Source organism: Heterodontus francisci, chromosome 2, assembly GCF_036365525.1.
Source record: "Heterodontus francisci isolate sHetFra1 chromosome 2, sHetFra1.hap1, whole genome shotgun sequence".
Lineage (NCBI taxonomy): Eukaryota > Metazoa > Chordata > Chondrichthyes > Heterodontiformes > Heterodontidae > Heterodontus > Heterodontus francisci.
In genome coordinates this window covers 59,082,867-59,105,299 of record NC_090372.1, presented here as the reverse complement: position 1 = coordinate 59,105,299, position 22,433 = coordinate 59,082,867, and the positions used below count along the sequence as shown (strand labels likewise).

Below are 22,433 nucleotides of genomic sequence, written 5' to 3'. Positions count from 1 at the left end.
CAAACAGCTCACTATTCCATGATCAAAGATAACCCATGGCTTCTCTACTGAAACTGTTTTTTACACCTCTCTCCCCTGTATCCTGCACTCTCACCTGCAAACACAAGTGCAAGGAGCTCATGGAGTTCTTTGTCACTAAGATTTACATCATCCGATCAGCTGCCTCTGCCACCTCTCTCCCTTCCCTCAGCTCACTGGGCCAAACTTCCTCTAAGATTGCCCTCACCCTACCCCTGAATTCACATAGAAAATTTATGACAGAAGGAGGCCACTCGGCCCATTGTGTTTGTGCCAGTCAAGGAAGAGCTACCTAGCCTAATCCTAGCTTCCTGCACTAGGTCAGTAGCCCTGCAGGTCACGGCTCATCAAGTAGATATCCAAGTACTTTTTAAATGGGGTGAAAGTTTCTGCCTCTACAACCCTTTCAGGCAGGTCCCCATACCTTCCCCCCTACACTCCCCTACCCTCCCCCACCACCCCTGGGTGATAAAATGTTTCCTCTTCTCCCCTCTAAACCTTCTACCAATTACTTTAACTCTATGCCCCAGTTTTTGACACCTCTGCTAGGGTAAATAGGTCATCCCTACTTACTCTATCTAGGCCCCTCATAATTTTAGTCACCCTTCAGTCTCCTCTGTTCCAAGGAAAACAACCCCAGTCTATCCAATCTTATGCCATAGCTAAAATTTTCCAGTCCTGGCAACACCCTCATAAATGTCCTCCACACCCTCTTCAGTGCAATCACATCCTTCCTTTAATGTGCTGACCAGAACTGTATGCAGTACTCACATTGTGGTCTAACTAGGATTGTATACAGTTCTAGCATAACCTCCCTGCTCTTATATTCTATGCTTCAGCCAATAAAGGAAAGCATGCCATATGTCTTCTTATCCACCTGTCCTGCTACCTTCAAGAATCAGTGGACATGTACTCCAGGGTCCCTCTGTTCCTCTACACTTCTCAGTATCCTACCATTTGTTGTGAATTCCTTTGCCTTCTTGCACCTCGCAAAGTGCATTATCTCACCCATCTCTGCATTGAATTCCATTTTCCACTTTTCTGCCCAACTGACCAGACCGTCTATATCAGGGGTCGCCAACACATCGATCGCGAGCTACCAGTAGCTCGCGACAGTCCTTTTAAGTAGCTCGCAATGCATCTTTCTCTAGCTTCTCTCCTACCTCCCATCATGCCATTTCCAAGGTCAACTTATCCATGAGAATCACCTCCTGCTCTCTCGACCCTATTCCCACTAAACTGAAAGCCACCCAGTTCCCTTTCTGGCTGCCATGTTAGCTGATATTGTTAACGGCTTGCTTTCTTTAGGTACTCCCTCTCTCTTTCAAATCTGCTGTCATCACTCCGCTCCGTTCTTGAAAAACACCACCCCATATCCAACCTCCCTTTCCTCTCCAAACTCCTTGAACGTGTTTTCACTCTCAAACCTGTGCCTGTCTTTCCCAGAGCTCCATGTTTGAATCTCTCTAATCAGGTTTCAACCCCTGTCTCAGTACCAAAACGATTGTTATCAAAGTCACAAAACAAAGGTAAAATTTCTCTCCTTGTCCTTTTCAACCTGTCTGCAGCCTTTGACTCAGTGACCACATCATCCTCGTCCAATGCCTCTCCACTGTCATCCAGAGGACTGGGACTGCACTCGCCTGGCTACATTCTTATCTGTCTAATTGTAGCCAGAGATCCATGTGCAATGGCTTCTCTTTCTGCTCCTGTACCATTACCTCAAGTGTTCCCTCAAATCTATCCTTGGCCCCCTCCTATTTTTCATCTACATTCTGCCCCTTGGCGACATCACCCTAAAACACGGTGTCAGCTTCGATATGAGCTGATGACACCCAGTGCAACCTCACCACCTCCTCTCCTGACTGCTCCGTTGTCTCTAAATTATCAGACTGTTTGTCCAACATCCAGTACTGGATGAACAGAAATTTCCTCCAATTAAGTGTAGTTCCCTGCTCCAATCACTACTCCCTCGCTATTGACTCATTCCCTCTCCTTGGCATTGTCTGAGGCTAAACCAAACTGTTCGCAACCTGGAAGTCAAATTTGACCCCAAGATGAGCTTCCAACCACATATTCACGCCATCATTATGACTGCCTATTTCCACTTCTGTAACATCAGCCAACTTTCCCCTGCTTCAGCTCATCTGCTCTCGAAACCCTCATTCATGCCTTTGTTACCTCGATACTTGTCTATTCCATTGCACTCCTGGATAACCTCTGACTCATTCTACCCTTCGTAAAATTAAGGTCATCCAAAAATCTGCTGCTTGTATTCTAACTCACTTTCATCACCCTTGTTCTCCCTGACCTACATTGACTCGACGCCTCGATTTTAAAATTCACATCCTTGCTTTTAAATCCCTGCATGGCCGTGTCCCTCCCTATTTCTGTAATCAACTTCAGCCCCACAACCCTCCGAAATAACCGGTCTTCTCTAATTCTGGCCTCTTGAACATCCCCGATTTTAGTCGTTCTACTGTTAGTGGCTGTGCCTTCAGCTGCCAAGGTCCTAAGCTCTGCAATTCCCTCCTTAAATTTCTCTGCCTCCCTACCTTTCTTTCCTCCTTTACAACACTCCTTAAAACCTACCTCTTTGACAAAGCTTTTGGTCATCTGCCCTAACATCTCCTTAAGTGGTTTTGTGCCAAATTTTGCTTTATAACACTCTTGTGAAGCACCTTGGAATTTTTTATTACATTAAAAGCTCCATATAAATACAAATTATTCTTATTGTTGTTGTTCTCTGCCCTCCACAGGGGAAGCATTTGTGACATACCTGACAACTCTGCCAAATAAACCAATCTTTGCATCATAGATTGATAATAAATTCCTTTTCCAGGAGTTGATCGTTTCAGCAATGACATTGAGAAAATGATAGGCAAAAGACCTGGCTTGTACTGGAGACTGTGCTGGAAGATTGTCAGCCCCTGTTTCCTTCTGGTGAGTCAAAAGAAGTGTATTTCTTAAAATTAATTTCAGGATGTGGATATTGCTGCCAACGCCAGAATTTATTACCCATCCAAGTTGCCCTGAGACTGTGGTGATACAACTGTGTGGCTTTCTAGGTCATTTCAGAGAGCAGTTAAGAGTCAACCATGTTGGTGTGGGACTGGAGTTACATATTGCCGAGATCGGGTAAGGACGGCCAATTTTCTTCGCTAAAGAACAATAATGGACCAGTTGGATTTTTACAACAAAAATTAAACTAAATCAATCTGACTGCTTCATGGTCACTGATACAAACTTTTTTAATCTACAGAATTTTTCTTTTAACCTGCCATGGTAGGATTTGAACTCATTCTCTTGAATTATTAATCCAATAATATAACCATTACATTGCCATTGTAACCAAGTATGTTTTTAGAGTCATAGAGTCGTACAGCATAGAAACAGGCCCTTCGGCCCACCGCGTCCATGCCGACCATAATGCCTATCTATACTAATCCCACCTGCCTGCATTAATTCCATATCCCTCTGTGCCTTGCTCATTCAAGTACCTGTCCAGATGCCTCTTAAATGTCGCTACTGTTCCTGCCTCCACCACCTCCTCAGGCAGCTCATTCCAGATACCCACTATTCTCTGTGTGAAAAATTTACCCTTTGATCCCCTTTAAACCTCCTCCCTCTCACCTTAAATCTATGCCCTCTAGTTTTAGTCACCCCTACCATGGGAAACAGACTCTGGCTATCTACCCTATCTATGCCTCTCATAATTTTATATACCTCTATCATGTCCCCTCTCAGCCTCCTTCACTCCAGGGAAAACAGACCCAGCCTATCCAATCTCCCTTTCTAACTCAAGCCCTCCAAACCAGGCAACATCCTTGTGAAACTTTTCTGCACCATCTCCAGCTTAGTCACATCTTTCCTGTAGTGCGGCGACCAGAACTGCACACAGTACTCCAAATGCGGCCTAACCAATGTTATGTACAACTGTAACATGACGTCCCAACTCTTGTACTAAATGCCTCGGCCGATGAACGCAAGCATGCCATTCGCCTTATTCACCACCCTGTCTACCTGTGTTGCCACTTTCAGGGTACTATGTACTTGCACCCCAAGGTCTCTTTGCTCAACAACACTCCCCAGGGCTCTGCCATTCACTGTATATGTTCTGCCCTGGTTTAACTTCCCAAAATGCATCACTTCACACTTGTCTGCATTAAATTCCATTTGCCACTCCCTTGCCCACTTTCCCAGTTGATCTATATCCTGTTGTAACCATAGACAACCTTCTTCACTGTCCACTATATCACCAATTTTGGTGTCATCTGCAAACTTACTAATTATGCCCCTTACATTCACATCCAAGTCATTGATATATATGACAAACAACAGAGGGCCCAGCACCGATCCCTGAACTGGTCACCGGCCTCCAATCTGAAAAACAACCCTCCACTACCACCCTCTGCCTCCTATCACCAAGCCAATTTTGTATCCAATTTGCGAGCTCACCCTGGATCTCATGTGTTCGCACCTTCTGGACCAGCCTACCATGCGGGACCTTGTCAAAGGCCTTGCTAAAGTCCATGTAGACAATGTCCATTGCCCTGCCCTCGTCAATCCTCTTGTTCACCTCCTTATTTTGTAATGAGAGATCAGAAAAGCTATTGATCATCAACTCAACTCTAGAATCTGCACCATAAACTTGGATTATGTTACCCCTAGACAGTTTTATGAAGCTGATAGTTGTTTACAGATATTCCACTGTTCCAAAGAGGCCATAGGCTGAATTTTACTGGCCCATTGGCAACAAGTTGGGAGGCAGGTGGGCTGGCAAAATGATAGGGGAGGTGTTAAAAGGAGAGCCCGATGCCCTTCTGTCGCCATCCATATTGCCAGCGGCTAGAAACCTGTTGGCCTGGCCGCCCAGTAGTTTAGCCAATTGAGCCACCTAAGTGGCCAATTCTTGGCCACGTCCCGCCTCTATGAGCATTTTGCCTGCAACAGGAGGGCCCACCGCTGAGTGGAGAGACCACCAGATAAACCCTGGCGGCCTGGCAGCAAGCTCCCCAGAAGCGGGAGGGGGGTGCCCTTCTCGATAGGCACTCCAGACCCCATGGAGGAGGCCCTTAGGCAATGGCCCCCTCACGACAGCAGCACCGCCGCGCTCCACGACCCCTCCCCCTCCCCCCCACCCATTCCTGGGGCCTGGCTGACCTGTTTTCAAGGTCGCCCAGCACTGAGGTGCCCTGTCCCTCTGATTGGGCTAGTAACTCTTGAGGGAGGGTCTGTTAATAGACTGCGGGCAGTAACATGCCCAGGGCCACACCGCCGACCGAAGTGGGGTTAGTTCCCACTTTTGTCCCCAGCGGCGGGACTTCACCATCACTGACAAAATTCCACCGCATTTCAGCACAGTGGAGAATGTAGTCTTTCTGTTTGTGCTGTCGTTAGAATTACTGTGCATGCTGTGTATGTAATTTATTCTACCCTTTTCATTTGATTGTTCAATTTCTTTCTTGAATCACATACAGCTGGGATATATATTGGCAAACATTTTTATATTGATTCAGATCAAATTAAGAAATTGCTTTAACTTCTAACAATTGGATTTTTAAAGCTGACAGATGGTTTTTTTCAATTTAGAGTTTCCAATATCTCTTTGTTCAATTAGCTATCATCCTGGTACTTGTAGGTGCTTGGATTAAAAAGTAGATGGAACCACTGATAATGCAGGATTTTCAACCATCACCACTTGTATGCCTCTAAATTCGGATGTGTCGCATTCATTGTTTCGGCTCTATGGATGCTGTCTTGCATGCAGGCATGCAGGGAGCATCCATTGGAAGTACACAGAATAGGTAGTTTGTGAGATTATGCTAATTTGACTCCAGCGCTGCCGTTTTGGAGCTCTCGTAACTTCGCACGGCTGAACATGCGTTCAGCAGCAGGAAGGACCTCTGCCACTAGTGCTATTGAAAGAGATCATCAACTACTTACAGGTAAATTGCTGATTGATTTCCACTGGCTCTTGCGACATTTGTAGAAGAGTTTGGCGGTTTTCAGAGTTGTTTAAAGTTGCTGAAGGTCTACAGGGAGTGATGTGGCACATGCTAAAGAATATTGTCCCGACTTCAATAATTCTTCATGGATCACTTGCTCCTTGTCCTACAAGCATGATGAGGAATAAGCAGAGGCGAGACAGAGCAGGAAAAGCTGCTGAAGAGAGAGGAGGAGGAGTGGAAGAGGGGCTCTCAGCAGGAGACCATAACCACCCAGAGTCTTCATCGAACAATTCTCCTATCTCAACCTCAATGTCTGACCAAAAAATGCTGTAAATACTCAGCAGGTCTGGCAGCATCTGTGGATAGAGAAGCAGAGTTAATGTTTCAGGTCAGTGACCTTTCATCAGAACATTGTCCTGAAGCATTAACTCTGCTTCTCTCTCCACAGATGCTGCCAGACCTGCTGAGTATTTACAGCATTTTTTGGTTTTATTTCAGATTTCCAGCATCTGCAGTATTTTGTTTTTATCTCAATGTCTGAATTCTGTGTTTCACTGAGGAAGTCCTGACCAAGGAGGTCCTCACTGAAATCTGCCGCCTGCTGCAGCCACAACTGCAGCCTCAGTGCATGGAAAGGTCAGCATTGTCAGTACCTGAAGCTGACTGTGACTATGAGCTTTTATACTGAGGCTCTGTATTCCATGAAAACTGCATACATTTTAGAACATAGAACATAGAACAGTACAGCACAGCACAGGCCCTTCGGCCCACGATGTTGTGCCGAACCTTTAACTTACTCTAAGATCAAACTAACTACCTACCCTTCATTCTACTATCATCCATGTACCTATCCAAGAGTCGCTTAAATGCCCCTAATGTATCTGCTTCTACTACCACCGCTGGCAGCGCATTCCACGCACCCACCACTCTCTGTGTAAAGAACCTACCTCTGACATCTCCCCGAAACCTTCCTCCAATCACCTTAAAATTATGCCCCCTGGTGATAGCCCTTTCCACCCTGGGAAAAAGTCTCTGGCTATCCACTCTATCTATGCCTCTCATCATCTTGTACCCCTCTATCAAGTCACCTCTCATCCTTCTTCGCTCCAATGAGAAAAGCCCTAGCTCCCTCAATCTTTCTTCGTAGGACATGCCCTCCAGTCCAGGCAACATCCTGGTAAATCTCCTCTGCACCCTCTCTAAAGCTTCCACATCCTTCCTATAATGAGGCGACCAGAACTGAACACAATATTCCAAGTGTGGTCGAACCAGGGTCTTATAGAGCTGCAACATAACCTCGCGGCTCTTAAACTCAATCCCCCTGTTAATGAAAGCCAACACATCATACGCCTTCTTAACAACCCTATCAACTTGGGTGGCAACTTTGAGTGATCTATGGACATGGACCCCAAGATCCCTCTGTTCCTCCACACTACCAAGAATCCTGTCTTTAAGCCTGTATTCCGCATTCAAATTCGACCTTCCAAAATGAATCACTTCACACTTTTCCAGGTTGAACTCCATCTGTCACTTCTCAGCCCAGCTCTGCATCCTGTCAATGTCCCGTTGCAACCTACAACAGCCTTCCACACTATCCACAACTCCAGCAACCTTCGTGTCATCGGCAAACTTGCTAACCCAGACTTCCACTTCCTCATCCAAGTCATTTATAAAAATCACAAAGAGCAGGGGTCCCAGAACAGATCCTTGTGGAACACCACTGGTCACTGAGCTCCATGCTGAATACTTTGAATCTACTACCACCCTCTGACTTCTATGGGCCAGCCAATTTTGTATCCAGACAGCCAATTTTCCCTGAATCCCATGCCTCCTTACTTTCTGAATGAGCCTACCATGGGGAACCTTATCAAACGCCTTGCTAAAATCCATATACACCACATCCACTGCTCTTCCTTCATCAATGTGTTTTGTCACATCTTCAAAGAATTCTATAAGGCTTGTGAGGCATGACCTGCCCCTGACAAAGCCATGCTGACTGTCTCTAATCAAACCATGCTTTTCCAAATAATCATAAATCCTGTCTCTCAGAATCCTCTCCAATAATTTGCCCACTACCGACGTAAGACTGACTGGTCTATAATTCCCAGGGTTATCCCTATTCCCTTTCTTGAACAAGGGAACAACATTTGACACCATCCAATCATCCGGTCCTACTCCAGTGGACAGTGAGGACGCAAGGATCATCGCCAAAGGCACAGCAATCTCTTCCCTCACTTCCCGTAATATCCTTGGGTATATCCCGTCTGGCCCCGGGGACTTATCTGTCCTCATATCATTCAAAATTTCCAGCACATCCTCCCTCTTAACCTCAACCTGTTCGAGCATATCAGCCTGTTCCACGCTGTCCTCACAAACGACCAGGTCCCTCTCACTAGTGAATACTGAAGCAAAGTATTCATTTAGGACCTCCCCTACCTCCTCCAACTCCAGGCACAAGTTCCCTCCACTATCCCTAATCGGCCCTACCCTCACTCTGGCCATTCTCTTGTTCCTCACATAAGTGTAGAACGCCTTGGGATTTTCCTTAATCCTACCCGCCAAGACTTTTTCATGTCCCCTTCTAGCTCTCCTAAGTCCAACATAGTCTCCCCTCTAGTCGGCCTATCTACATATTGAGTCAGGAAACCTTCCTGGACACAACTGACATAAACTGCTCCATCCAAACTATTTGCACTGAGGAGGTTCCAATCAATATTAGGGAAGTTGAAGTCACCCATGACAACAACCCTGTTACTTCTGCACCTTTCCAAAATCTGCCTCCCAATCTGTTCCTCCATGTCTCTGTTGCTATTGGGGGGTCTATAGAAAACTCCCAACAAAGTGACTGCTCTTTTCCTGTTTCTGACTTCCACCCATAATGACTCAGTAGACAAACCCTCCTCGACGACCTCCCTTTCTGCAGCTGTGATACTATCCCTGATTAGCAATGCCACTCCCCACTTCTTTTACCTCCCTCCCTATTCCTTTTGAAACATCTAAACCCCGGAACATCCAACATCCATTCCTGCCCCTGTGATATCCACGTCTCCGTAATGGCCACAACATCGTAGCTCCAAGTACTGATCCATGCTCTAAGTTCATCACCCTTATTCCTGACATTTCTTGCGTTAAAATAGACACACTTCAACCCAACATACTGGCTGCAACTTTGCCCTGTCAACTGTCTAATCTTCCTCACAGACTCTCTGCACTCGGTATCTGCCTGTTCAACAGCTACCCCATCCACTGATCCGTAGCTCCGGTTCCCATCCCCCTGCCAGAGAGAAGCAGGCGGAGTGAGCATGTGGATTCATGATGATTGCAGGTTTCTCCATGGTGCAGGATGCCATTGACTGCACGCATATCGCTTTGCAGGTACCACATGTCAACTCTGAGCTGTACTGCACCTGGAAGGGATTCCACTCCCTCAACGTTCAGTTGGTATGCGACCATAGACATCATATCATGCAGATCAATGTCCAGTATTCTGGCAGCAATAATGATGCCTTCATTCTGTGGCAGTTTGTTGTGCCATCTTCATTTGAGCCACCCCAACAAAGCTGAGGGTGACTGCTGGATGATAAGGGCTATCTGCTAACCACCTGGCTCATGACTCTGGTGTACACCCCATGCACATGTGAACAGTATGCATATAATGAAAGCCATGCTATCATACACAATGTGCTTGGGCAGACCACTAGGATGCTTAAACAATGCTTCCACTGCCTGGACCACTCTGGAAGAACCCTACGGTTCTCTGCAGAGCACGCTTTAAGATTTGTCTTGGCCTGTTGCATGCTGCACAACCTCACTATCCTGAGGACACAGCTCTTTCTACCGGTTATACGTCAATCAGCTGAGGAGGTGTGGAGCTGGAGGAAGAGGAGGAAGAAGAGAGGGAGGGAGGAAGCAACCAACGCACCCCTTTCTGGCTGGTCTGGCTGTAAGACATCTGACTGAGGAAACAGTGAACACAACCCCAATTCCCCATTCACCAACAGTCCCACACATATTTTTTCTCTGTTACCATCATTGCATCCTTTGGTCACAATTCTAAAATAAAAGCCACCAAAAAGTACACATTTCAAACCAAATTTATAGATCAAACCATGCCATATTGCATGTCGATGTCAACTAATCTCTCTTGTGCATTTGCTTACTGCCTGTCTTCTGCATGCCTTTGCCTGGCCTAGTGTTCCTATGCAGTAGGCATATGGGTCCAGTGGCTGCAGCATATTTCATAGAAAGCTGCTTACGTTCAGTGGGGGAGACTGCGGACGGCCTTGCCGGATGATCTTCAGCAGCTCTGGCCCAGAAAGCCAGACAGCTTTCTGACAGCTCTGGTGTCAGACTGCACCACCTTGGCATGGGCAGCAGCAGTCTGGGCTGGCTGGTTAACAGGCAACAGCAAGGGCATTGGCAGAGTGGCAGTGGTGGGAGGACAAATGCTCCATGGTGCCATTGTCACTTCCCTGGGATGGCACCTCAGCAATCCGAGAAATGTGTTGGAGGACAGATTGACAGACTGCTGTGACACCCTGAAAGCCCCTTTGAGCACTGCTATCCACAACAATGATGACAGCAATCTGAGCCTTCATGGCAGTAAGGTGAGCTTGCATGACTCAGCCTGAGCTTCCGCTGCTGCTCACGGATATTGGGAGGCTTCTGCTTGTGCTGCCATCCGTCCACAAGTGTTCTCATGGAATTAGCTACCAGTTCTACACTGAAGAGGATGGTGCCAGCAAACTGCCACACCAGCCAGCAGTGCAAAATTATGCACTCGCCCACCCCCATTCCTGCCCCCCTATCAGGGGGAAAATTCTGCTCTAAGACATTAGTTTCAGACGTAAGTTTCTGACCCTCAAACTGAAGGTGAAATTCTATCGTGTTATGCTCACTCTTCCCTCGAGGATCCTTTACCGAGAGATAATTAATCTTGTGTCATTACACATTACCAGATCTAAAATAGCCTATTCCCTGGTTGGTTCCATAACATATTGTTTGAAGAAACTGTCCCATATATACTCTATGAACTCATCTACCTTTGCCAATTTGATTTGTCCAATCTATATGAAGATGAAAGTTGCCTGTGATTATTGCAGTACATTTCTTACAAGCCCCCATTATTTCTTGATTTGTACTCTGCCCTATCATGTAGCTACCGTTGGGAAGTCTATAGACTGCTCTGACCAGTGACAGCTTTCCCTTGCTATTTCTCATCTCCACTTAAACTGATTCTACATCTTGATCTTCCAAGCCAAGATCATTTCTTGTTACCTTACTGATCTCATCCTTTATTAACAGAGCTACCCCACCATCTTTTCCATTCTTCCTATTCTTCTGAAATGTCAAGTATCCCTGAATATTCAGTTCCCTGACTTCGTCACCTTGCATCCATGTCTCACGCTATCAGATCATACCCATTTATTTCTATTTTCCACATAGCTTTACTGCACATCCAGCAGACTTCTCATTACAACAGAGGATCATCATGAGCAGGGACCTGGTCCCAGCAGTCCTCCGATTGTCAGGGAACCCGGCTGGCACATTCTCCCTCAGCTGCTGGGACATGTCTGTGTCATGCACACCTGTTTGTGACCCAGATTCCAATCTTAAAGCCCCTGCAGACTGTGTGGATATATCTGCGCTGGCAAAGGTGGAAGAAGAGGCAGGTGATGTTGCACCCTCTGGGACATTGTCTTCCTCTTCCCAGAGAAGGAGTCTTGGGCCTCATGGCTTTCAGACACTCGAATGTGGGCACCTGCAGTGGAAACACAAACAGAGGCACATTAAGCATCAGCTGTGCATGAGTTTGCACACTTTTATTGGGTGTGCACACATGACTGCAAGACTGAAGATGACACTTCATCCTTATGTCTTGAAGATCCTGCCTCGCCATCTGATACTGCCCTGCCTCCCTCCTCTCATGCAATTTGTGCAACTTCCTCTTCAGCCGGTGTCAAGACTCTAATGTCAGTGATTCCTCCTCCTGTCTTGGCTCGCTTGCGCTGGGTATGTGTGCATTTGTCCTGCAACAGTCAGTGCAGATTGAATGAGATTTCAAAAGATGCATCACAACCATTGTAAGCATGCATCAACATCACTCATTCAGGACTGGCTTTTGCATGACACATCCAAGCACATCAACAATGCCAATCATCAACTTTGCACACAATCGTGCAATCCAGTGCATGCCTTGTCTGCCATCTGTCATAAGAGATGAAGCCAGGGAGAAAAACAATTGAACAGCTTCGTCAACCTGAGCAAGTCATTGATACACTAACGACACAGTACCCAGGTTTTACGAGTGACTCCACAGTTCGAGATCTCCTCTGTTGCCTCCATCCAAGCAACCTTGGTCAGGTGAGAGAGTCTTCACATTCCATCTGCAGAGAAGAAGACCTCTTGCCTCTCCCTGATGGCCTGGAAGAGAACCCGCAGGGAGGTATCACTGAACCGTGGGGCGTGACACTGCCTGCTTGTGTTGCTGCAGAAAAAAGTAAATGATGTGAAGTTGGTGCTGGATTACAAAAATGAAGGGAGGCAAAAGCATTTTGTACTAATTTCAAGCTTCAATGCAGGTTCCTATGCAGAGACTTACATGACAGGAAGGCTTCTGATCCTTGAGGCTGCAAGCACAGAATGCTTTATAGCAGTGGCGATCATGGTGCTTGGCCCAGTGACGGCAGGTTCCACCAGTGAAAGACCGTCCCTGCCATATAATCTCACGTGTTCCCCCTTGCCCGTTGCCACACATTTTATTTACATATAAAATCCCGTGTGAAATGGAAAAAATGGTGGCAGCGGAGATTGTGCCAGCTTCCAGTTCCACCATCGGGAATGCCATGGAACTCATAAAATCCAAGCCCTTGCCTGAGTTCTCTGCAGCAGGACTCTTGTGTGACCTTGCCTTCCAGCAACCTTCCATCCGTACTACCCTTGTCCCCTGCCCTGGCTGCAGCCCGCTTGTTACCTATGTCTTGCCACGTGTACTTCATGTCTCTAAGCTATCCTCTAAAGTACTCACAGTGTCAGTATCTGAGCTGGTGGCTGTGAGTGTGAGAGCAAGTGACGATTTCTTGTTTAGCACTGTCATCTTTCTCTTTCACTTCCTTCTCTTCCACCATTGCCTGGTCAGGTTGCTGTTCTTGGTTATCTGAAGGGAGAAAGGCATAAAGATAGAGTTGTGTGGACGGAAGGGGGTAAAGCAAGCGGTACATGCTTACATCATTTGCAGCATGTAAATCAGAAGAGATTGTGGGATGTGGGGGAAATGGGATGTGAGAAGGAGGATTAGGTATGAGTATACCATCATCTTCCATGGTTTCAGCCCCATTGCTGGCCACAGTCATGGCCACTCCAATGATGTTAAGCACCATCTCCTTCATTGGGGTGAGGACATAGAGCTGTGCCTGTCCACCGCTGATTAGGTACTGCTGCCTCTGGTTATGCGCCACCTTGTCTTGCAAGAGAGAGGGAAGTGTGTCAGTGAGTGTGGTGCAATATGTTTCGGTGAATGGCTGCCATGGTTGAGTAATGTGTACAAGCTGTGAGATATGGGTTTGAGGCTTGTAGCAGTGTTAAATGTGTGAGGGTGAGGTGAAGTGAAACTATAAATTTTAAGCATGAGTTGTGATTGATAGAGATTGTTGGTAGGTGAGTGATGGGGATGTGATGCATTGAGCAGTGTGTGTTGCTAGTGGTGCAAGTGGTGCGATATGGGATTTGAAGATAAATTCACTAACCTTACCACTCATGTGAACTTCTTGTGACATTGCATCTAGGTCCTCAGGGCTAGACCACTGGTATTGACTGCTATGGCTTTTTGGTCCTGCAACCTTCTAAGAGTTTGTTTAGAGGGTCTCCTGGCCCCCTGTGGATATGTGACATCTCTCCTCCTCTGGACCTTCTCACCCAAGGCCTCCAATGCAGCGTTGGAAAATCTTGGAGCACGCTCTCTGCCATGGTGTACCATTCTGATGTCTTTCCCAGGTCAAACTCACTTTTACAATGACTTCCAGCACCTGCTCCAGTCAAAGTGCACCATCCCTTAAAAAGGTGCAGGCTGGCTTTAAGTCATGCTGACTAGCTTTAACTCGTTCTAGCCTCTCAGGATTTTGCACCCCCACATAGTTGTACAGCCACTTAACAGTGCACTTAGCTATCCTCACGTCCATTTTCAGGTCTCAATGAATTTCGCAGCCGTAATGCTTTATTCATAAAGATATATCAGGTCAAAATCCACAAGGAATGAAGTAACAAGCTGTTATATCTGTTAATGAGTTGTACACCTTGTATTGAAACTATCACCATAAGGTGTATTATTCATACAGTGATTGTGTTGCTACTTCTCAGTGCTTTCGTTCCAGAGAAGACATTTTTCATTGATCAATTTTTAAATTAAATTAGATGAAATTAAAGTTGAGTGCCTAACCATTTAAGTTTTTATATGGATAGGCACAGTGACTGATTTGGAGTAGTCCCATATACAGCTTCAAAACACAGTCCCACATTTGTAATAGTGACAATCCTTTGCAGCTTTGCAAAGCATAGGACTGCTAAGCCCTGTCAGCGCAACACTGGGACCACGACTCCACATATACTCTGCTTGCACATTAATGTGAGGCCAGATCATAACATTTAAATATTACTCCTGGCACATTGTTCAAGATGTGCTGAGAGATTGACAGATATGCAGTGACGGGATTTCCTGTGGCAACAGTTCCCAGAAAAGCACTTCAAATACACAATTTTTATGGGCGGAGAGGGGTGTTGGGGGGGAGGGTGGGGAGGAGAATTATAGAAGAATATGACCTTTTGAGATCAAACTGCACAGAGCAGGTAAGCTGTGTGGCCTTAGAGGAAGGTCAAAGCCAAAGAAACACATGCCCTTTTCCTCCAGGCCTCCTTGGCAGTACCCATTTGCAACAGGTGATCAGCAACTGGTGTGCTTCTTAGGTGCACCATCTGCTTAACGGGATCTTAATGCACCTTAAGCACAGTTGGCAAGCAGGCTCCTAGTATTCTGGGTATTTCCTGCTTCCAGTGTTCAGTGCTCAGTACATCATGCATAAACTAGACCCCAATCCTCCATGTCTGATGTTATAGACATTGCAGCTATAGCACTTCAGGGGCTGCAGGTTGTAAGTTCGGCTACATGATACTACTAGTCAGGTGACCAAATATTGTGTAAAGTAGATTCAAACAATTAATTTCATTTTGAAAGAACACAATCAGTGATGAATAATAAATATGAGGTGGCGAATTTCAGCACCATTGTAACATGATACAGGGGTGTTAAATATTTCAGTATGTCACTAATGGAAGTCTATCACTTCCATTTACAGCTATCAGTGGCTTTAGTGTGAACCTCTATTTGAGATATTCATCAAAACCTTCTCAAAATACAAAAGCTGTTTTTGCCTGTTTTTAACATTTGCTTTATCTCTTTCCATTTTTCTGTCTCCTTGTTAAATGAAGTTTGTTGTGGTCGTCAGCATTTCAACATTTAAAGCCCCAGAATATGACAATTACATCTTTCCGAACTGGGCCAATGTAATTGGATGGTGCATTGCTATATCTTCAATGGCAATCGTACCCATTTATGCAGTGTACAAATGTATCAGCCTGCGTGGGTCTCTGCGTGAGGTGAGTACATCTGTAAGGTTCCATTAATTAGTTGTTGTTATCCAATTTTTTTTGGTTTCTTTTAGTAGACTCGAGGGACATTAGATGTTTTATTGTTCTTTGATAGTGCCCTCCATCTCTGAAACTCAGAGAAAGGCTTTCATCCTTCAGCCGTGATCACAAACACCCCAAAGGCCATTATTTGAAATAGATCCTATTTCAAAAATGTCATCAAATTTCATATTCCATTGTAGACAAAAAGGTTTGAATGTATGATGATTCTTATAGGTCCACGGTGTGAATTTTAACTCAGAGCATTGTTGGGGTATTTGCTGTTTCACATCTGTTTGCAATGATTTGGTACAACAAGGGAAAATGCTAGAAATATACTGCAGGTCAGTCAGCATCTGCAGACAGAGCACACAGGAGAACATTTCAGTTATAATCATTCATCAGAACTGAAAACTGAGCAATAATTAAGCACCTGTGTAGAATTGGAAAAGGAAAAGAGAAAGGCAAGAGGGAAGAAACAATGGGTACAGTAATCACAGGAAGGAAGGTAATGGGTTGAATAGTCTGCATGTGATTTAACAGAAAACTATTCAATGATATAAAAGGTCATTTTAGTTTGGCAATGAAAAGACGTTAAAGAAATGTGCAAACAGTTGGTGAAAGCATGGGAGACGTCCACACAAGGAAGGGACAAGTAGATAGATCAAGTGGGAGTGGGGAAAGCATGCAAAAGGATCTGAAATGAAAAGAGAAAATTCTGGAAACATTCAGTAAACTTGCTCATCCTAGAATAAAAAACAGACACTCCTCTACATCCCAACCCACCAGAACTGTGCTCTGATAAAGGATCTGCATCCAAGCCACAATTAAATGAAAATCACGCCAGGTCAATAAAAGCAAAATATTGTGGATGCTGGAAATCGGAAATAAAAGCAGAAAGTGCTGGAAATACTCAGCAGGTCTGGCAGCATCAGTGGAGAGAGACACAGAGTGAATGTTTCAGGTCTGTGACCTTTCATCAGAACTGGTAAAGGTTAGAAATGTAATAGGCTTTGAGCAAGTGAAAATGGGGAAGGGGGAAGAAGAACAAAAGGGAAGGGCAGAGGGCAGGAGAGATTAAATGACAAAGGTGTCACGGAACAAAAGCAAAGAGCGTGCTAATAGTTGTAGTAAAAGATAAAGCATTAGTCCAGGGAGAGTATTAATGGCAGAATAATGAACAGCTCTGTCCAAAAGCAAAAACCTGAAAAAAAAGTTTAAGACAGGCAAATGGTTAAAAAAAACAAAATAAAATAAAATAAAAAAGGCAGTCATGCTCTGAAATTAATTAACTCAATGTTGAGTCCAGAAGGCTGTAGGGTACTTAATTGGAAAATGAGGTGCTGTTCCTTGAGCTTGCATTGCGGTTCACAGGAAAATTGCTGCAGGCCAAGGACTGAAATGTTGGCCTGGGAGCAGGGTGGTGAATTAAAATGGCAAGCAACTGGAAGCTCAGGGTCATGCTTGCGGACTGAGTGGAGGAGTTTGGTCTCTGCAGTGTGGGTGGCCACGCCAATGATGATAAGCACCGTCTCCTTCATTGGGGTGAGGACATGTAGCCATGCCTATCCACCACTGATTAGGTGCTACTGCCTTTGGTTATGCATCACCTTGTCTTGCAAGAAAGAGGGAAGTGTGTCAGTGAGTGTGGTGCAATGTGTTTGCGTGTTCTGGCTGCCATGATTGAATAAATGGCAATGTGTACAAGCTGTGAGATTTGAGTTTGAGGTCTGCAGCAGTGCTAAGTGTGTTGAGGGTGAAGTGAAGCTATAATTGTTAACTATGAGTTGTGATTGATAGTGACAGGGCCCTCAACCGTGTCCGACCCATTTCCTGCACTTTTGCTGTACAGAACTTTAGTTAGGCCACACTTAGAATATTGCGTGCAATTCTGGTCACCACACTACGAGAAGGACATGGAAGCTTTGGAGAGGGTACAGAAGAGGTTTACCAGGATGTTGCCTGGTCTGGAGGGCATTAGCTATCAGGAGAGGTTGGATAAACTCGGATTGTTTTTACTGGAACGACGGAGGTGGAGGGGCGACATGATAGAGGTTTACAAACTTATAAGCGGCATGGACAGAGTGGATAGTCAGAAGCTTTTTCCCAGGGTGGAAGAGTCAGTTACTAGGGGACATAGGTTTAAGGAGCGAGGGGCAAAGTTTAGAGGGGATGTGCGAGGCAAGTTCTTTACACAGAGGGTGGTGAGTGCCTGGAACTTGTTGTCGGGGGAGGTGGTGGAAGCAGGTACCATAGAGACGTTTAAGAGACATCTTGACAAATACATGAATAGGATGGGAATAGAGGGATAAGGACCCCGGAAGTGCAGAAGGTTTTAGTTTAGACAGGCATCAAGATCGGCGCAGGCTTGGAGGGCCGAGTGGCCTGTTCCTGTGCTGTACTGTTCTTTGTTCTTTGTTCTTTGCCCTCGTTGCTTCCCCTCCCTCCCAGAACTGTGACAAGGTTTTCCTAGTCCTCACTTTCCACCCACCAGCCTTCACATCCAAAGGATCATCCTCCTCCATTGCCGCAACCTCCAGTGAGATGCCACAACCAAACACATCTTTCTCTCTCCTCCCCGTCAGCATTCTAAAGGGATTGTTCCCTCCGTGACACCCTGGTCCACTCCTCCATTAGCCCCGACACCTCATCTCTTTCCCACGGGACCTCCTCATGCAGTCACAGGAGGTGTAATACCTTCCCCTTTACCTACTCTTTCCTCACCATCCAAGGTCCCAAACACTCCTTCCAGATGAAGCAGCGATTTACTTGTACTTCTTTCAATTTAGTATACTATAGGGTCACTGCTCACAATGTGGTCGCCTCTATACTGGGGAGACCAAATGCAGATCGGTGACCACGTCGTGGAACACCTCCGCTCAGTCCCAAAGCATGACCCTGAGCTTCCAGTTGCTTGCCATTTTAATTTGCCACTTTGCTCCAATGCCAACATTTCTGCACTTGGCCTGCTACAGTGTTGCAGTGAACCTCAATGCAAGCTCGAGGAACAACATCTCATCTTCCAATTAGGCGCTCTGCAGCCTTCTGGACTCAGCATTGAGTTCAATAATTTCAGAGCATGACTGCCATTATTTATTTTATTTAGTTTTATTTTGTGAGGCTGAGAGGTGATTTGATAGAGGTATTCCAAATTATGAGGGGTCTGGACAGAGTAGATAGAGAGAAAATGTTCCCACTCATGAAAGGATCGAGAAAGAGAGGGCACAGATTTAAAGCATTTGGTAAGACAAGCAAAAATGACATGAGGAAAAACTTTTTCACGCAGTGAGTGGTTCAGGTCTGGAATGCGCTGCCAGAGAATGTGGTGGAGGCAGGTTCAACTGAAGCATTCAAAAAGGAATTCGACAGTTATATGAAAAGGAAGAATGTGCAGGGTTATGGGGGAAGACAGGGGAATGGAACTGAGAAGGTTGGTCTTTCAAGAGGGTACAACATCCTTGACCTCGTCCTCACCAATCTGCCTGCTGCAGATGCATCTGTCCATGACTGTATTGGTAGGAGTGACCACCGCACAGTCCTTGAGGAGACGAAGTCCCGCTTTCACATTGAGGATACACTCCATCGTGCTGTGTGGTACTACCACCATGCTAAATGGGATAGATTTCGAACAGATCTAACAATGCAAGACTGGGCATCCATGAGGCACTGTGGGCCATTAGCAGCAGCAGAATTGTACTCAACCACGATCTGTAACCTCATGGCCTGGCATATTCCCCACTCTACTGTTATCATCAAGCCAGGAGACTAACTCTGGTTCAATGAAGAGTGCAGGAGGGCATGCCAGGAGCAGCACCAGGCATACCACAAAATGAGGTGTCAACCTGGTGAAGCTACAACACAGGACTACTTGCGTGCCAAACTGCATATGCAGCATGCGATAGACAGAGCTAAGCGATCCCATAACCAACGGATCAGATCTAAGTTCTGCAGTCTTGCCACATCCAGCCGGGAATGGTGGTGGACAATTAAACAACTAACTGGAGGAGGTGGCTCCACAAATATCCCCATCCTCAACGATGGGGGAGCCCAGCACATCAGTGCGAAAGATAAGGCTGAAGCATTTGCAACAATCTTCAGCCAGAAGTGCCGCGTGGATGATCCATCTCGGTCTCCTCCGGAAGTCCCAAGCATCACAGATGCCAGACTTCAACGATTCACTCCATGTGATATCAAGAAACAACTGAAGGCATTGGATACTGCAAGGCTCTGGGCCCTGACAATATTCCGGGAATAGTACTGAAGACCTGTGCTCCAGAACTTGCCGCACCCCTAGCCAAGCTGTTCCAGTACAGCTACAACACTGGCATCTACCCGGCAATGTGGAACATTGCCTAGGTATATCCTGTACACAAAAAGCAGGACAAGTCCAACCCGGCCAATTACCACCCCATCAGTCTGTTCTCAATCATCAGTAAAGTGATGGAAGGTGTCATCTTCAGTGCCATCAAGTGGAACTTGCTTAGCAATAACCTGCTCAGTGAAGCTCAGTTTGGATTCCGCCAGGGCCACTCTGCTGCTGACCTCATTGCAGCCTTGGTTTAAAAATTGGCAAAAGAACTGAACTCAAGAAGTGAGGTGAGAGTGACTGCCCTTGACATCAAGCAGCATTTGACCGAGTATGGCATCAAGGATCCCTATCAAAACTGAAGTCAATGGGAATCAGTGGGAAAACCCTCCGCTGGTTGGAGTCATACCTAGTGCAAAGGAAGATGGTTGCGGTTTTTGGAGGTCAATTATCTCAGCTTCAGGACATCATTGCAGGAGTTCCTCAGGGTAATGTCCTAGGCCCAAACAGCTGCTTCATCAATGACCTTCCTTCAATCATAAGGTCAGAAGTGGGGATGTTCGCTGATGATTGCACAATGTTCAACACCATTTGAAACTCCGATATTGAATCAGTCTATGTACAAATGCAACAAGACCTGGACAATATCCAGGCTTGGGCTGATAAGTGGCAAGTAACATTCGCGCCACAGAAGTGCCAGGCAATGACCATCTCTAACAAGAATGATTCTAACCATCTCTCCTTGACATTCAACGGCATTACCATTGCTGAATCCCCCACTGTCAACATCCTAGGGGTTACCATTGACCAGAAACTGAACTGGAGTAGCCATAAAAATATACGAGCAGGTCAGAGGCTAGGGATCCTGCGGCAAGTAACTCACCTTCTGACTCCCCAAAGCCTGTCCACCATCTACAAGGCACAAGTTAGGAGTGTGATGGAACACTCTCCACTTGCCTGGATAGGTGCAGCTCCAACAACACTCAAGAAGCTCAACACCATTCAGGACAAAGCAGCCTGCTTGATTGGCACCCCATCCACAAAAAACATTCACTCCCTCCACCACCGACGCGCAGTGGAAGCAGTGTGTACCATCTGCAAGATGCACTGCAGCAATGTACCAAGGCTCCTTCGAAAGCACCTTCCAAACCCGTGACCTCTACCAACTAGAAGGACAAGGGCAGCAAATGCATGGGAGCACCACCACCTGCAAGTTCCCCTCCAAGTCATACACCATCCTGACTTGAAATTATATCGCCGTTCCTTCGCTGTCGCTGGGTGAAAATCATGGAACTCCCTTCCTAACAGCACTGTGGGTGTACCTACCTCACATGGACTGCAGCGGTTCAAGAATGCAGCTCATCACCACCTTCTCAAGGGCAGTTAGGGATGGGCAATAAATGCTGGCATAGCCAGCGACGCCCACATCCCATGAATGAATCAAAAAAGCCAGCTGGTGCGGACCCGATGGGCCAAACGTTGTCCTTCTGTGCTGTAACAATTCTGTAATCCTGTGATTCTGTGATTTTTTTACAAGTCTTAAACTTGTTTTTCAGGATTTTGCTTTTGGACAGAGCTGTTTATTATTCTGCCATTAGCACTGTCTCTGGACTAATGCTTTGTCTTTTAATACAACTATTAGTACTCTCTTTGCTTTTGTTCCGTGACATCTTTGTAATTTAATCTCTCCTGCCCTCTGCCCTATCAGACATCTTCCCTTTTGTTCTTCTTTCCCTTTCCCCCTTTCCACTTGCTCAAAGCCTATTACATTTCTAACCTTTGCCAGTTCTGATGAAAGGTCACAGACCTGAAACGTTAATACTGTTGCTCTCTCCACTGATGCTGCCTGAACTGCTGAGTATTTCCAGCACTTTCTGTTTTTATTACCCCAGGTTAATCATCTGCATTACATAGCAATTCAAAAATAGCGTTAGTGGATGCCTGGGAGGAGGTGAGCTGACTATCTCTGGACCAGGGAATGGTGGATGCTGGTGTCCCAATGAGGGAGAGAGAAATAATGAGAAAGGGGCAGATTAATTGTAAGTAGAATTCTGAAAGGGAGGGTATTTTTCCAGAACTGCAACTATTTGGCAATACCACATGTCTCTGCACTTATTAATTTGTGATGTGAAGCACCTTGCGATGTTCGAACTTGATAAATTTATATAAATGAAAATTTTATTTATTAAGATGCATTTTCTGAGCTATGTTATTTGCATATGAATACTTAACATGCCTCAGTGCAGTGATAGTGTATGTATTGGTTGTAATCTTTCAAAATTCCCTAGATTCTGGAAAGGTCCCAGCAGACTGGAAAAATGCAAATAGAACGCCCCTATTCAAGAAAGGAGGGAGACAGAAAGCAGGAAACTATAGGCCCATTAGCCTAACGTCTGTCATTGGGAAAATGCTGGAATCCATCATGAAAGAAGTAGTAGCAGGAGATTTAGAAAATCATAATCCAATCAAGCAGAGTCAGC

At 45.7% G+C, this 22,433-nt stretch overlaps 1 protein-coding gene across 1 annotated transcript in view; it reads left to right on the top strand.

Annotated features, from left to right (window-relative positions):
• The window catches only part of slc6a3 (solute carrier family 6 member 3), a 128,957-nt gene that overhangs the window by 91,825 nt on the left and 14,699 nt on the right, over positions 1–22,433 (top strand). The window contains exons 11-12 of the mRNA XM_068050467.1: positions 2,861–2,961; positions 15,450–15,617. Coding sequence (XP_067906568.1) covers positions 2,861–2,961; positions 15,450–15,617 — 269 coding nt within the window. The remainder of the gene's footprint in view (positions 1–2,860; positions 2,962–15,449; positions 15,618–22,433) is intronic.